General features: G+C 50.5%; 1 protein-coding gene across 6 annotated transcripts in view; it reads left to right on the forward strand.

Moving 5' to 3' along the window:
* The first annotated feature begins 5,265 nt into the window (after positions 1 to 5,265).
* CD6 (CD6 molecule) overlaps positions 5,266 to 16,355 on the forward strand; it is a 40,592-nt gene continuing 29,502 nt past the window's right edge. For 2 of the 6 annotated variants that reach the window (XM_042904989.1, XM_042904990.1), the window contains exon 1: positions 5,266 to 5,524. In XM_042904989.1, coding sequence (XP_042760923.1) covers positions 5,464 to 5,524 — 61 coding nt within the window. In that variant the 5' untranslated portion in view covers positions 5,266 to 5,463. The remainder of the gene's footprint in view (positions 5,525 to 16,355) is intronic. The other 4 variants (XM_042904986.1, XM_042904987.1, XM_042904988.1 and 1 more) reach the window with 3 other exon arrangements.

Genomic DNA, 16,355 nt, shown 5'->3' on the forward strand with positions numbered 1-16,355 from the left:
TGTTCCGCTGGCTTAACATGCACGTTTCATTGAACAAAATCAAAAGCTGGTCGATGTTTTATGGGTCTGCCACAAAACAGATCTTTCCAACTCTGCGCACTCCTTCCTCGTTCATGCCATTATCTTCTGGTTCTCTGTTTTTATCTTGTGTTTCCTAACCCCACAAATTAGACGTTATTGTAATTGTTACATACCACCCATGCTTACTTAATTTGCCTCCGTGTTGACGTATTTCTTTCCTCACCATTCTTACTTGAAACGTATACTTTCCTTCTCGGATTCTTTTCTTTTCTTTTTTTTAATTAAAATTTTTAAAAAAAATTTTTAATGTTTATTTTTGAGAGAGCAGGAGAGGGGGAGGAGCAGAGAGAGAGGGAGACACAGAATTCTGAGCTGTCAGCACAGAGCCGGATGCGGGGCTCAAACTCCCAAACCGCGAGATCATGTTTGAGGTGAAGTCGGATGCTTAACTGAGCCACCCAGGCACCCCTTGGACTATTCTCCTTGTTCTTGAAGATTGTCCTTTAAAATGTCCCTAGCTGGGGGTCTGTTAGTTGTAAATGCCCTCAATGTTTATCTGAAAATGATTCTGTTCAGCCTCATTTTTGTTTGAGTCTGTAGCAAAGCCATTTTGGTCTTTTTTTTTCTAATTGAGGCATAATCGATCTACATCATATTGGTTTCAGGTGTACAGGGTAATGATCTGATGCTTGTATACACTGCAAAATGATCACCACAATAAGCCCTATCGCCATCTGCCACCATCACAAGCTACAAAAAAAAGCTTCTGTGTTTTCCTTGAGATGAGAGCGTCCAAGATCCACCCTCCCAGCAACCTTCAAGCCTGCACCACGACACCCCTGCCGTGGTCGCCCTGCTGCACACATCCCGATGACCCGTTTGGTCCACACCTGGAGTCTGTACCTCCTGACCCCTTCATGCATTTGTGCACCCACAACTGCATCCCCTAGCAACCACCGCTCTGTTCTCTGTATCCATGAGTTTTGCTTTGTTGGTTTGGTTCGGTGTTTGGATTCCACACGTAAGTGAGATCATGCGGTATCTGTCTTTCCCTGTCTGACTTATTCCACTCAGCGTAATACCCTCGAGGTCCATTCGTTGTTGTTGCAGATGGCAAGATCTCATTCTTTTGTATGGTCGAGTAATAGTCCATGGCCTATACGTAGTTTTTATTTTTGAGGGGGGTCTAGCGGGGGAGGGACAGAGAGAGAGGGAGAGACTGATGTTCGGAAGCAGGCTCCACTCTGACAGCAGAGAGCCTGATGCGAGGCTCGGACTCACAAACTGTGAGATCATGACCTGAGTTGAAGTAGGGTGCTTGACAGACTGAGCCACCCAGGGACCCCTATCCCGTTGTGACTTTAATTTGCATCTCCCTGATGACTGGTGATGTTGGCACCTTTTCAGGTGCCTGTCGTTCATTCGAATGTCTTCTTTGGAAAAATATCTATTCACATACCCTGCCCATTTTTAATCAGATTTTTTTTTTTTTTTTTTTTGGCTACTGAGTTGTATGAGTTCTTTACACATTTTGGATATTAACCCCTCATCAGATAGATATATGATCTGCAAATCTATTCTCCATTCAATCTCCTTCTTGAAACATAGTCAAAATCGACTTATTTTCTTAGCACTTCGAGATGTTATTCCATTGTCTTCTGGCTTCCATTGCTACCATGAAAAAGTTAGCGGTAAATCTACTTTGTAGTTCATCTTTCTAGATTAACAATTTTGTTACCAGAAGTAATTGGTGTAGCTTGATTGATTGATGTGTGTATGAAAACATTTTCATTCTTTTAAAATTCTTTTTCCTCCTGGTTTTAATGAGAGAGATTTATTTTTATTTAACAGCTGGTGGTTGGAGGGAGCTTCTGGGATCGGAGGGCTATGTATTTCATCGATTCTGAATTCGAGCCATTCACCTTGTTCCGTCCTCTACGTTAACTTCTTTTTTAAAAAATTTTTAGGGGTGCCTGGGTGGCTCAGTCGGTTGAGCGTCCGACTTCAGCCCAGGTCATGATCTCACGGTCCGTGGGTTCGAGCCCCACATCGGGCTCTGTGCTGACAGCTCGGAGCCCGGAGCCTGTTTCAGATTCTGTGTCTCCCTCTTTCTCTGACCCTCCCCTGTTCCTGCTCTGTCTCTCTCTGTCTCAAAAATAAATAAACATTAAAAAAAATTTTTTTTAATTTTTTTAATGTTTATTTATTTTTGAGAGAGTGAGAGCGTGAGCAGGGGAGGAGGAGAGAGAGAGGGAGATACAGAATCCGAAGCAGGCTCCAGGCTCCGAGCTGTCACCACAGAGCCCGATGTGGGGCTCGAACTCATGAGTCGTGAGATCATGACTTGAGCCAAAATCGGACACTCAACCAAGCTACCCAGGTGCCCCTGTGTTCTTAACTTCTGTTTCATAATTTCCTTTTTTGTCTCTCTGGGTGGCATTCTCAGTAAGTTCTTCAGGTCTACTGTCCAGCTCATTTGTTCTCTCTTCAGCTACATTAATCTGCTAGTTAATCTGTCCATTACATTGCTAGTTTTGAAGGTTACATTTTTCATTTATTGTATTTTTTTTTTTCTCCAAATCTTCCTGGTCACTTAGTGTCTTATCCATAGTCCCTTGTTCCTTCTCTATAGCCTCAATGATCAACTTTATTTTTCTTTGAGTATATGAAACAACCTTATTTGATATTATGTATACCATAATTCCAGCAGCTAAAGTGTTTGAAGGTCTGAGTTTACTGCTTCCTGCTTTGTGCAATTCTCACCTCAAGGGCCTTGTTGTGATGCTTACTTTTAGATGTCAGTTTGACTGATTCATAGGGTGCCCAGATATCTGGCTGACCATTATTCTGGGTGTGTTTGTGAGGGTGTTTCTGGATGAGATTAGCATTTGAATCAGTGCGCTGAGTAAAGCAGATTGCCCTCCCCACTGTGGATGGGCTTTATTCACTGAGGGCTTGAATAGAACAGGAAGGGATAATAGAGAATTGTCTCTCTCTGCCTGTCTTCAGATTAGGATGCCAGTGTTCCCCTGCCTTTCAGCTCAGGCTCCAACTGGAGCTCGTACCAATGGCTCTCCTGGGTCTTGGGCCTTTGGACTTAGACTGGAATGGTACCACCAGCTCTCCTGAGTTTCCAGTTTTCCAGCTGAGATCTTGGGGCTTAGTTTCCGAAATCACTTGAGACAATTCCATATAATAAATCTCATATAAATTCCATTAATTCTATTTCTCTGGAAAACCATGACTAATACACTTGCGTCCTATGTTTTGTGTCTTCTCCTCTTCTCTTCTCTTCTCTTCTCTTCTCTTCTCTTCTCTTCTCTTCTCCCCTCCCCTCCCCTCCCCTTCCCTCCCTTCTTCCTTCCCTTCCTTTCTCTTTTCTTCTCTCTCAGACCCCATTGCAGGCGACCTTGTGGTTAGGAACATTCAGGGTTAGCATTTCTTTTTCTTCCACTCAGAAGTCAGTGCTGAGCCAAGCACATTCTACGTCGGATCCTTTTGAGAGGTTTCTCTTTCCTGTTCCTCATAAGTGGGTGTTGTTTTTCATTGTTTTGCTTTAGGTGGGAGATTTCTGATTTTGCTTTTCATTTGCTCAGGCGCTAGGTTTTGTCCCATTAAACTGAAGTTCTTGGCCACCTGGGGCCAAGCGGGTACCTCAGGGCACCCTCTGCTTCTGTCGTCAATCATGTCTTCGGATTTGTGCTTTCTTGTCCTGTTGGTCTATCCTTACTTTCTTACCACCTCGCCTTTGCATTTCTAAAGGCGTTTAAAAATAGTTCTTGTAGCAGGAGAACTTTCAGCATATGCTGCTTACCGTATTGTCAGAAATGGAAGTCTAGCCTCTCCTCCAGCCCGTTCAGACGTGTCTCTCTTAGGACACTACTCATCAGCAGAAGACCTCTCCTGTGTTCATCTCACCCTGGCCTGTGGTTTGGTCCTCTGGGCTTGTGAACTCTGTTCTCCTTGAAAGCAGGTTCTGCTTTCTTGCGTTCACCTTCCACAGAGTTCCCCACACCATAGTCCCCCTAAGTGTCCGTTAAAGGGAAGTGAACCCAGGAGGTAGAGGTCCCCGTCCCCTGCCTGTGCTACCAGTGACCCTCCACAAGAGGGCAGCGTCAGCTGGTGCCAGAGCCCTGTCCACCCCGCAGGTCTGGGCCGGGTTTACAGTGGAGGGGCCTGGCTCCCGGTGGCTCCCATACCGGCAACATCAGAGGCGCCCTTGGACCGGGATCCAGTGGAGAAATCCTCCCCATTGCACAGACGGGGAAATGAAGTCAAGCAGGGAGGGGGGGAAGCGTCAGGCCAGGCCAGGTAAATCTGAGATGAGGTCACACGGGGAAGGGCCAAGATAAAACCAGTCTCTTCCGGACTCAGTTTCTTCAAGGGCTCTGCTTATACAACCAAATTAAATTGTCCATTCCTTCCTTCACTCAGCATTTATTCAGCGCCTACAGTATGCCCTGCAGGGAGTGCCCCACAGGGAGGGCAGTGGTGAATGAAACACACAGGTCCCTGCTTCCTTCCTACAGCGTTCACCATAGACCAACTGAACAACTCAGCACCTCCCAGCAGTCCTGGCCCTTTGCTCCTGCTGTTCCTTCTGGCCCTTCCAGACACTTTCCACCATCTGCCTGTTGAAATCCTGCTCATCCTTCTTGGACCAGCTCCCCTGCCTGACTCTCACCAGGGAATGAACACCCAGCCCCGTGACCATAGGTGGGGGCGGGGGGGGGGCACTGGAGCCTCTTGTGCCATCTCAGAGGACAGGTCCAGCCTGGGAGGACGTGGGGGACACCCCATCTCTCAGACCCTTCTCCATTTACAATTCTCCAAAGGGCATCTGGGACTTTCCCCTCTCAAAAGTGCAGGACCCCACCCTCCTCCTGACCAGCTACAAACACACCCAAGGACGAGGTAAATGTTGCAATTTTATCCCAGAAGAGCTGGCTTCCGTGGACCGGGACAGGGGGTGGGTCAGGCGCTCACTCTTCCCACATGGACTGATTGATCATCTACTGTGCTTCAGGTCTCCAGAAAGGAAGCGTGTCCGCATTTCCCTTTTCTTTGGGAGACACTTGGAGGAAGTGTGTGTGTGTGTGTGTGTGTGTGCGTGTGTGTGTCCCTCTCTATGACTTCTGGGGTTCAGCAGGGCTGGGTGGGCTCACAGGCATCTGGGCTCTCCCCCTCAGCCCCTGTGATACCAGCCTGGCTTCCTGGAGACCAAAACCACAAGTAGAGAGCACAGAGGTGTGAGAAACACACTCACAGGCTGGTTTGGTCGCATGCGTGCAAAGGAGCGCTCTCTCTTGCGGAGAGAGAGTTATAAACAGGAGCAGCCAAGGTCCGAGCGAGCGAGCGGGTGCGAGGAGCACCCAGCAGCCACGTCCACCTCCTGGCCCGGGGATGGCGCTTCCCGCTGGCTGGCGCGCATAGCTGCCAGAGATGGCCCCGGACATGTGGCTGTTCTCTGCCGTCCTTGGATTGCTGTCGGCAGCCCTCTCAGGTAGGGCCCCTTTGCCACCTCCTGCCGCTCATGCTGGGCGACCTGGGTCCTGGCCTCTTGCTTGGCCCCCTTTCCGGTCATTTTCTCACTCACCTTTCTAGAACCTTTTAGCCGAGACGGTGCCAGGGAGGCCCCAGCTACGGCAACAGCGGCTGGGACCTGGAGAGGGGCCAGGATCCCCCCGGGGGAGCTGGGCTGTGCCTGGACGGTGCCAGAAGGCTCAGCATGCGCGCGTGATGTCTTGTCAGCGGGCTCCCAGGGTCTGAGGAGGGAGACGCCTCCCACCATAAGTTTGGGAACTCCCCATCCCCATTTCTCGGCGACTCTCAGGGAGAGAGAGAACGGTCCAGAGACAGAATTCAGGGAAGCCAATGGGAATTGAGGACAGCTGGGGGCTTGTGGCTCACATGCAACCAGTCAGGGGTAGTTTAGGGCACAAGTGAATAGGAGAGCTCTTGAGGGCCCCCTCCTGCCCCCTCCTGAGCTCCCCCTGGGTGCCAAGGCACTTTGTGACCTGGGCAGGGGCATCAGGCAGGCAGTTTGGGGGCCGGCTGTGTTCATCAGACGCTGTTGGCCTCTGTCAAGTGCAGGGTCCTAGCTGGCGGGAGCTGGGCGGGGGCCTGCTCCTGTTGGGACCTTTCAGGGGATGGGGAGACTCATGGAAACAGAATTCTGGGCCAGGGAGCCCGGGTCCGCCTGGCAGTGGAGATACCAAGTGCTTTCACTTTGCTTTCACAAGGGGACCCAGAGAGGCCCCATCAGGAGGGCCACCCAAGCCCAAGCCGACTCGGAGAGCTGAGAGAGGTGGGGAGTTATTTGGGATGGCGGACAACTCCTCTCTCGGCCTCCATCTAGAGGCATGTGCTCCTGAACTCACCCCGGTTCGGGGAAAGCCATTTAGCTGGAACGCGTGTGCCTTCAGCTCCGTGTGGGGTCGTGTGGTTTCTCTCGCTCTACCAGGAGCACCCGGAACTCAGCCGCCTTCTGCCCCTGAGCTAAGAGCTAAGACCTAAGACGGACAGAGGGTCAGAGCAGGGGCCCCTCCTTCCCCATCTCCACTGTCGCCACCCTCCGTCCTTTTCCATGAGGCCCGACAGCCGGCCTAGGCTCAGAATGAAATCTGGGGCAGAGAGGGTGGCTGGCCGGCCCCTGGGCCCTGGGGAACCGGCCTTGAGTGGTGCCGCAAGCAGGTGGGAACCCAGGGCCCCGGGAGAGCCCAGGAGGGTGAAATGAAGGGACTCCTGGAGCCAAGGTCCCTACACCCCAGCCCTTTTTGTCCCCTCCTGACACTCCTGCCCGCCTCACCCCACTCCCAGCACAGATATTTCACTCCGTGTTTCTAAAACCACATTCATATTCAATGGTCTCACTTGTTACTAATACCAGTTTAGTCTTGAAAGGAAACTTGATGTCACGATTCTAAGTGGAAAACCGACATCATGTGCCATAAATAAAAGATGAAGGTAAGCATAAAAATAAATGGGGGTGGAAACCAATTTCTATTACGTGCTAGCAAAAAGTTGAAAGAAAGCAAAGGTCCTTGAGCCTGAAGCCGACACCTGTCCCCCCGTTAAAGGGGAGATGGGGTGGCGATAGAGATACCCTGGCTCCAAATTGTTACTTTCTTCTTGATCTTTCAGGGGGACTGATAGCACTTGGAATAGGGAATAGTTTCCCTGCCGTGTGATTTAATGGCACTAAATGCTGCTTCCTGAAAGCCTCCTAAAGGGTCCCCAGAGGCATATGTCCTACTGCTGACAAATAGGGCCTGGCAGGAAGAACATTGCCGGCAGAAGGAAACGGTGTCCCCAGGAGTAAGGTGGGGAAGGCCAGAGCGAGCTGGTGTAGGGAGGCTGCTCCCCGGGCCTGCCAGAATGTTCTTCCCCGCCCCGCCCAGGTCCAGCAGGCCCAAACCCCAGCAGAGCTGAGCCCTAGGCGGGCAAGATGGACCCCGATCTGCCTGAGGGGTTCTCCTTGGCGAAATCAGTGTGTTGGGCCGATCAGAGTTGGGGAAAGGAAATGAGGGTCTCCAAGGAGAGAAAGAAAAAGAAAGAAAGGAAAACAACAGAGACGAGGGAGGAAAGGATCCTGGAAGAATGAGGCCCCAGAGGGAGTCCCAGGGCCTTCACTCTGACAACTGCATAGAGCCCCGGAGAGGTTAGCAGGCTGCGTCTGGGGCTGCAGGAGGCCGGAGGCTGGCCCTCCTGGGCCCCGGAAGACCCAGCCATGGCTCTTTCGCGTTCAGCAGGCCTCCCCTCTCCGGCTGTCCTCTGCAGTCCTAGCACCAGGCTCCATCTTGGGCCTCACACAGCCATTCCTCTGGCCAGGCTGGCCTGGGTTCTGGGCCCTTCTCTCCTCAGGTCTGGGTGCCTGCTGTTCAATGACCAGGGCAGGGACCATGCTTTCCAGCTCTGCCGGTGCTCCCTGGAGGCCTGGGTCCAGGACCAGTTTGTCCACATACCCTCCAGTTTTGTGCCTCAGTTTCCTGATCAGTCATCTGGGGACGAAGAGGGAGAAGGAATGGACTCGAAGACTTTTTACTGGGGAAGATTGGGTGGGGTCAGGAGGCCAGGGTATTGCCTGGGCCCCGTCTCTGACTCACCCTGTGTTCTTCTCTGATCTGGACTTGGGTTTCTGCGCCAGTGAAATGGGGTGCTTTGGGTGGACGATCCCTAAGGGCTCGGTCAGACCTGACATTTCTGTGTGCAGAGCGATAACATAGAACCAGGCCTCTCCCCCAAGGGCCGTGCCGAGGTTGGTGACTCTAATTCCATCTGGACGGTGGTGGGTTGAGGGCTTCTGTTGTGCACTAAAAAGGCTGTTTGTGGTTGCTTTATTAAAAAAAAAAAAAAAGTTTCTTAAATTAACAAATTTTTTAACATCGATTTTTCCCCTTGGCTTGTAAATTCAATATACAAAAATCACTTTATTTATAAGTCCAGTAATTTTCGACAATGACTCTCAGGGAGCCTTTGATGAATATTTCATCAAATCAGGTTGAACGGAGTAAGCGCCTTAAATAATAAATACCACTCACAAAGGTAGCTGATTAAATTCCCTTAGATCTGTAATGTCTAATATAGCGGCCAGCGGAAGTTGCATTTGAAACGCGGTCGTCTGAGTTGAGAAGGTTGGAAAGGTAACATACACAGCAGATTTCGAAGATGTGTTCAAAAAAAGAACACAAAATACCTCATTAGTAACTTTTATGTGAATTGTATGTTGAGATGATAATTTGCTGGATATGTTAGGCTAAATACATTTTATCATTATAATTAGGTTGATCTATTCCTTCTTAACGTTTAAAAAATGTGGCTACTAGGACATTTTAAATGACCCAGGTAGCTTGCATGATGTTTATATCGGATAGCACTGCCTTACCTAATCTAAGCTGCATTTGCACATCTAACGAACTCGATTGTCTTATAAATGCTTCAAACAGCTCTAAGAAACACAACTGTTCCAAGGATTTCAGAGAATACTTACAGATCTAAAACACTAACTTTTAAACAGAGTATTAAGTTCTCTGAAATATGCCAATAATGTTTACAGACATTACCAAACTCTCTTAAGTTTTTAACTCAAAATTTCAACTGAAGTCAATTACTCGGTCACACACACGAGAAATTCCAGTGGCCACGTGTTCTTAAACATCACAGGTAACAGGACTTCATGCAGCAACGCACGGAAATTGATCCAACCGAAACTTAACATAAATGTATAATTACTCAGGGTTTCCACGTCTTTCCATCATCTTTGTTTTTCAAATTCTAATCTTCTTGGGCTTCAAAGCCACTTGCCAAGGAGAAAAGGATTGTCCCATAGCAGATAACACGGATTATCCCCCGGAGACTGGAGGGTCTGTCTTAGTGCATTGAGAGGAGGTCAGCTTTTCTATTGTTTTGCCGAAATAGAAGATTAAGATTCTCCTGTGCTGCTGATGCGTGTGAGATGAGCTTTTGGATAGGCTGTGCCCTTCACTTGAGCCGGTCCCTTGACCTGTGACCTCTGGACCCAACTTCTGCAAGCCTAATTCTCTATGTGTCCTGGATCAGATTTAATCCAATCCACCCGATTGGATTAAAACAAACAAATGTGTTTGCTATTCTGTTCTTCTTCTTTTTCTTCTTTTTTCCCCCCTCTCATTCTTCCCAGCTGGCAAGACAGATGTATAAATAATATATGACCGGCATCTGTGTATTTCTCCTGGCTTAGTCTGGCTCTCTGGTCACAGGTCAATGACTGGTGGGGGACGTTGGCATGACGGTCACCATCGTGGTGATGTGGGATGATGCGGCTCCTAGGGTAACGTGGCTTATTACAGAGGCATCTAGAATGGGTAAGAAACACTGTCCACTGACTGCCTCACTCAGTCTGCATTTATTGAGGCCTGCTGGGAGCCAGTCTCATTGCCTGATAGGGAAACTCAGGCATCACATTGGGCCCCCAGCTGTTGGATTCAAAGGCTGAAGAATCAGCCCTATTCCTGGGGACAAGGGAGGGATTAAGCAGGTGGCCCCAATGGAGGCTTTGGGACAGGGGCTTGGAGGAAAAGACTAGGCCATGTGGATGGCTGTGAAACCAGCAACCTGTACCCATGTTGATGCTCAGTCCTGCACTGAACAGACCCTGGCGGGGGCTGGAATCCCCAAGCCCATCTCCTCTCTACTCACAATGTCCTCAGACTCTCCATCCCAATCCCCGGCACTGCCTCCTACCCGCCCCCCCAAGCCTCCCCCTGAGTCAGGGCTACCAGAGTCCCTCAGAGCAGGACTTCCTGGGGGCCCTCATTCCTGTCCCTTCCCAGGGTTTTCGAAAGCTGCCAATTCACTGATAATTTACTTAATATTTTCAGTGGATATTTTATTTTTGTTTTTATTTTTCGACAGCAGAGATCCCAATGCAGGGCTCAAATTGTCTTTTTGAGATCATTTTCTGAGCTGAAGTTGGATGCTTAAACAACTGAGCCACCCCAGGTGCCCCTAAGCTGATGTTTCAAAGTGTAAATACTTTCGTTTTTAGAAAAAAACTTTATGTTGCTCCCTTAAAGATAAAGCCATTGTAAATCACCTTAATGGTGGTAATGGTGAAAATAAACATCATGGAAACAAAATGTCACTAAATTCTAGCCAGATGTGTTGCTGCTTTCCTTGAGCTCAAATGGGAGGGTTTCTAGATGTCAGAGAGGCATTAGGGACTAGCGCCCTGAGAGATTTTCTCCTGCAAGTAGTCAGAAAGGCTGAAAGGGCATAACTGCCTTCATGTAGTTTAACACCATGTCAGTGACCACCTAAATCATTTCTCAAGGCTTCAGCTAAGGGCCTCACCCTGGTCCGGAGAAAGGGCGAGGGTGGTGGGCAATCTGTTCCCCTTACGGGACAAAGCCTGGGGAAGCCTTCTGCTTACCTTCCTGGTGGAACCCTAGACATGGCGACCCCGTTTCAGGCTGTCCCCAGGCCCCCAGGACAGCCCCTAGGCTCCTGGTGAGCCTTGAAGGTGAGAATGGTGCCCAGATTCACATCCCCCCGGTTTACCTCTGGGAACGAGCCCCTGTAGGGTGGGGACAAGGAACCAGGAAGACGGGTGAGCGTAGAATTTTAGAACTCATTCTGGCTCTCAATTGCGGGGGAATCTTGGGCAGGCCCATTCCTTCCTCTGGCCTTAGTTTCTTCACTGGAAAAATGGGCAAATTGAACACTAAAAACCCAGCCTAAAAACCCTCGTACTCTGTGGCTTTACCGTTTGTGGAGCAGGGCAGCGGAGATCCAGCTGTTAGAAACCAACTGGAGTATGGGCGCAACATGGTAACCCCGGCCGGCACCTGCCACGCGGAATCGTGGACCCTGGCCAGAGGCTGGCTTGGCTTCTCGGTCCCGGCTCTGGGTGACCTGGGTTATTTCTCAGCTTCTGTGTGCCTGCAGGCTACAAATAAAAACACCCACCTCACCACATTATGAAATTTAGATAATTGCATCGGAAAATGCCTGAACATAGTAGTGCTTAAAAATGTGAGTTATAAATGTTACACAGCCAGGAGAAGGGGCTTGTAAATGCGAGTGCAGGGGTTAGTGGTTAACACGCTGTTTGCACAGTGAGCTCGTTTACCCACATGACAAGCCCAGCGTATAGATGAGGAAACCAGGGTTTATCGAGGCCGAGAGACCGGTCCAAAGTCTGTAGCTAGTAAGTGACAGGACTTGAGCTTAGGAGTCGCAGCTCTGGCTCTTTCCCAGGGAAGAGCGGCCTGGCTTGCCTCCTGGAGGGCTGTCCTCGGGGCTCCTTGCAAATATGAGGTTCTCCCCCAGCTCCCCCATCCCCCCTAGCTTGCAGCCTGAGGGGCCTCTGAGGTTCCGGGGTCTCCTGGAAGGCTTCTCAGGGACAGATGGGGTCAAATGTGGCTGCGCCCTTGTGGGGTCCTGCTGTGCACCCACCCTGCCCGCCTAGGCCAGAAATGAATGAAGGGGAAGCTGAAGAGGCACCGCGAGCCTGGGGACGGTTTGTCTGGCGGGAGGTTCCATCTAGTCACATTTATTGGGCGCCTGCTGCGTGCCAGGCCCTGTACAACACCGAGATGTGAGATACGAAGGTTTGTCCTCGAGCACTTTACGTGCTGTGAGGAAGATGATAAAACACACAGGGTCAGCCTGGGGTACGTGTGACAACAGATGCAATCCGTTGACAGCAGTAACCACCATTCACTGCAGGAGACTTACTGTTCTGTAAGCATCGGCTGAGCGGATGCTGTCCCGCCCTGACATTGGGTCATTTTATGGTTGGGTCAACTAAGGCTCAGAAGTTTATGTATTTGGTCCCAGGCTGGGGGCGGATGCGGAGTTTAAATCCAGGTCCGTAGGTCTCCAAAACCCACATTCTCCGTCACGGGGCTACACTGCCTTCCAGACAGAGCTGGGAGTCTGAGAAGAGGAGGGCCCGAGCCTCCTGGAGACACTTGGTGGCTTCTCAGATGGGCGGTGGCGGTAGGGGCAGGGGGGTGGGGTGGAACCTGGCTGTCCCGAGGGGGCTGGACATACAGAGAAGGGTGGCCCAAACATCCTGGGCACAAAGTGTGCAAAAACTAATGAGGCCTGAGGAAAGTGTAAATGGTCCGTTGTGTTGTGGCAATATCAGCTTCCTGGTTTTGGTAAGTTACTCTGGTTAGTTACATAATATGTCATCACTGGGGGGAAGCCGGGCAATGGATACACGAGACTCGTCTCCGTGCTATACTGGGTGGGAAACATTCTTTGCAGAAGGACCGATTTGAGCAGAAGCCTGGAGGTGAGACAGTCAAGGTGAAAGCCCAGGACAGGCTGGCTGTGGGGGAGTGGCTGACCAGCCGGCCCTGCTGGTCCTATAGGGAACGTTCTCTTCCTCCTGATTCATCTGGACTGCTGTGTGGTGGGGATTCAATGAGCTGATATTCATGAAAATGCCAAGCCAGAGACTAGCCCACAGAAAGCACACACATAGACCGTATACACGTTTAAGGATGTTAGCCGGGCAGTCACAAGGGTAACGGCTTCCCAGACAGCACTCTGTAAATTCATAGATCTATTTCCTCATTGCAGCCCTATGAAATAGGAGTTATTACCCCCATTTTACCGATTAAGTGGCTGGGGCTCCGAGAGGCGAAGGGACTTTTCCTAGATCACACAGCTAGTAGATGCACAGCTAGTGGATCTTTAACTTGACCTTGTGACTCCTGATCCATGTTCTTTCCCAGCCCTGGAAAATAGGCAGGGTTTGGGCCACGGACCCCGTCCACTTCAAGATTTCTTCGGGAAAGGTCTCCCCATTCTTTGGAGACTTTTCATCTCACCCACTATCGGCTGGGCGGTCATGGAACCCGGTTAAAAAAAAAAATAAAACCCTTGAAGCTACTCATGAGTCAGAAGCCACTTCCTGGCCAAGGAGCCACTCTGAGCCTCAGTTTCCCTGGCTGTAAAGCAGGGTCGATGTCAGCTTCCAGAACCCGGGTCTAGGATGAGGCTCCATGAGATGTTGGCTCTGAAGTACTTGGGAAAATATGGGGTTCGTGGGCATGCTGAAGAGTCCCATGGCCATAACTGCTGCTGGGCCAGGGGCCATGACAGGAGCTCGTGGGGACGGCAGAAAAAGAAGAAGGAAGCCCCAGTTTCCGCCCACCATTTTGTAGAGTCCTGTGGCCCAACCGCCTTTGCCAGAAAATGGCAGCTGAGAGAGCCTCTGAGATGCCAGCCTGGACAGGGAGAGAGGGCGGAGGGGTCGTAAGAAGAAGTTGCCAGGCCCTTGGGGGATGCTAAACTGGGATCCCATAAGAGGAAAGTGATCCCCTGGCTTTCCCCTGTGTTTCCACCTATGTTAGAAGGTAGTGGCACACGTTAGAAGGTCTACCCTATATGTCTTCATGCCTCCCCTCCATCATGGCCAAGCTGAACTGGGCTCTCCAGGCAGTGCTCGCAGATGCCCAGGGGGTCTGTGCATGGGGCCGCAGGCTGTGCGAGTGAGGAAGGGCCTCAGCGCTGGGAGCTTCTCAAGATGTCTTGGGGGTCCCACCTGAGCACCCCACTTCCAATCTGGAAGTCAACTGCTGAGGCCTGAGCGAGGGAGGACACAGAGGTGAAGTCACCGTGTCGCCACAGCTATGCGCAAAGCCAAGCACAAGCTCTGTCCATTTGACAGAAGGACAAACTGATACTCAGAGAGCTCCAGCCATGCAGCCAGTCGCTGAGAGAACCGGGACCCTAGCCACCTTCTGGTCACCAACCCACCCCCACCAGCTGCCTCTTTCTAAATGGAGCTTAGGGGAAAGATTTTGATCTATGCATTTTTTTTAATTCTTTTTTGCTAGGGTGCTCACCTCATCTGGGAGGAGTGCGTGAGAGCTGGGCTGGGCGGGGGGGGGGGGGGCAGAGGTGGGAAACCATCCCTGGACCGTGTCACCCCCCACCCCCTGCCGAGTCTGCTCAGGGAGATTCACTTTTCCCTACTTCCCTTGACTAAACTAAAGTCACTTGCCAAATGAATTCAACTCCTTGGAGAAATGTGCCACATTCTCCAGATAGGATTCTAGAAATATCATGACAGTATCTGGGCAGGAAGAAACCCCGGAGGGCTGCCAATCATGTACTCCTGTTTGTCAGAGGAGAAAACCAAGGCGCAGAGTGGCGGGATGGTGGGGGGACCGGATCAAGGGTCACGGAGCGGGAGTGGAAAGTGGGGCCTGCAGTGGGCATAGCGGGGGGGTCCTGTGCTCTCCCCAGTTGAAATCAATACGAAACTAACCCTCATCCACAGAACTTTTTCAGATTTTTCCAGTTGTGCCAATAACGTCCTTTAAGGCAAAAGAAAACTCCAGTTAGGGGACTGTGCTTTATTCTCATGTCTCTTTCTGTTCCTTCAACCTAGAATAATTTCTCAGATTTTCTTTCTCTTTCATGACATTGATCCTTTGGAAGAGTATGGTCCAGTTATTCTGTGACCTGTATCCCAAGTCGTGGTTTGTCTGATGATTCCTTGTGATTAGTCATGTCTTCTATGGCAGAAATAGCACAGAAGTGCCGTGGTGCTATCGTCGGTCTCTCGTGTCAAGAGACGTGCCCCATCGGCTTGTCCCATCCGGGTGTTCTAATTTTGACTGCGTGGCTAAGGGGATGTCTGTAGGTAAGGTTGCTCTTTTCTGCTTTGTGACTCATGTACGTCCCGGGGGCAGAGTCTGTGAGAAAGTGTAAACACGTTAGCTGCCCTCAAACTTCTACCCTCTAGTTGTGACATTAGTGATGACCCTGGCCTGAATCGGTTACCATTGCTACCGTTTCTCCATGGTGATGTTATGACGCCATCGTTCCTTCTACAAGTTTAGTCACTGGCTTGGCTTTCTTGGCTCAGGTTCAGGGGGTAGGAGCCAACTGGTTCAGCGCCTCGAAGGCTGGAGCTGAAGAGGCCAAGGTGTGGGCCCCTCAGGCTGGGCCTCTGGCGGCGGCCATCTTGCTCTGCCTCAGAGGTTAGAGCTTGGTTCAGTTCCTCTCTGCTTCCGGGGCCGCTTCCCTCCCTGCCTACAAGTTTTGCCATTCATTTGTAGCTCCCACTACATGTCGGGCACCGTTTTCAGCCACTGAGGATGCGGGACACAGCCTCAGACTTCAAGGAGCTTATATTCTAGAGGGGGGAAAGCAGACAAATGAACAAGCACGTTTCAAAATCAGTATCACATCAGAAAGGAAGTACCTGCAACAAGGGAAATGAAGCAGAGTCCGAAAGACAGAGAGTGACTGGGGTCGGGGTCCAGGTAAGGCCTCTGGGGGCATTTGAGCAGAGATGTGACTCATGAGATTAACCTGGAATCGAGATGGAGAGATCAGGGAGCAGGACCTTCCAGGCGGAGGGAAGACAGGCAGGCGCAAGGGCCCTGAGGTGGACCAGTTGAGGTGCTGGAGGAGATTGCTGAGGGAGCGGGGAGCAGAGAAGATAGAGACGGACGGGCTGCAGATGTCAGGGATCATCAGTCACGCAGGGGCTTGGAATGAACCCGTGGGAAATGGGAAATCTTCAGAGAGTTTTAGGTATAAAAAGACGTGACCCGATCTGCGTTTAGGCGTATACAATTATTTAACAAATATGGTTTATGATCAACTCCACACTTAAACCTAAGTCAGTTTGTTTGGACCTCCTGTCACCATCATCCATTTTCAACAAATATTACTTCGGTAAACAGAATATGTCCGTATAAACAAAACACTGAAAACAAAGCGGCTTTAAAGAGCCTGCTATTCAAGCCTGAGTCACTCTCCCCTTGGTACGAAGTGTTACGTGTTCAAGGCTGGGCGGCACCAGCCAAGACTTGGAACCCCAA

The sequence above is a fragment of the Panthera leo genome, chromosome D1 (assembly GCF_018350215.1).
Source record: "Panthera leo isolate Ple1 chromosome D1, P.leo_Ple1_pat1.1, whole genome shotgun sequence".
NCBI lineage: Eukaryota > Metazoa > Chordata > Mammalia > Carnivora > Felidae > Panthera > Panthera leo.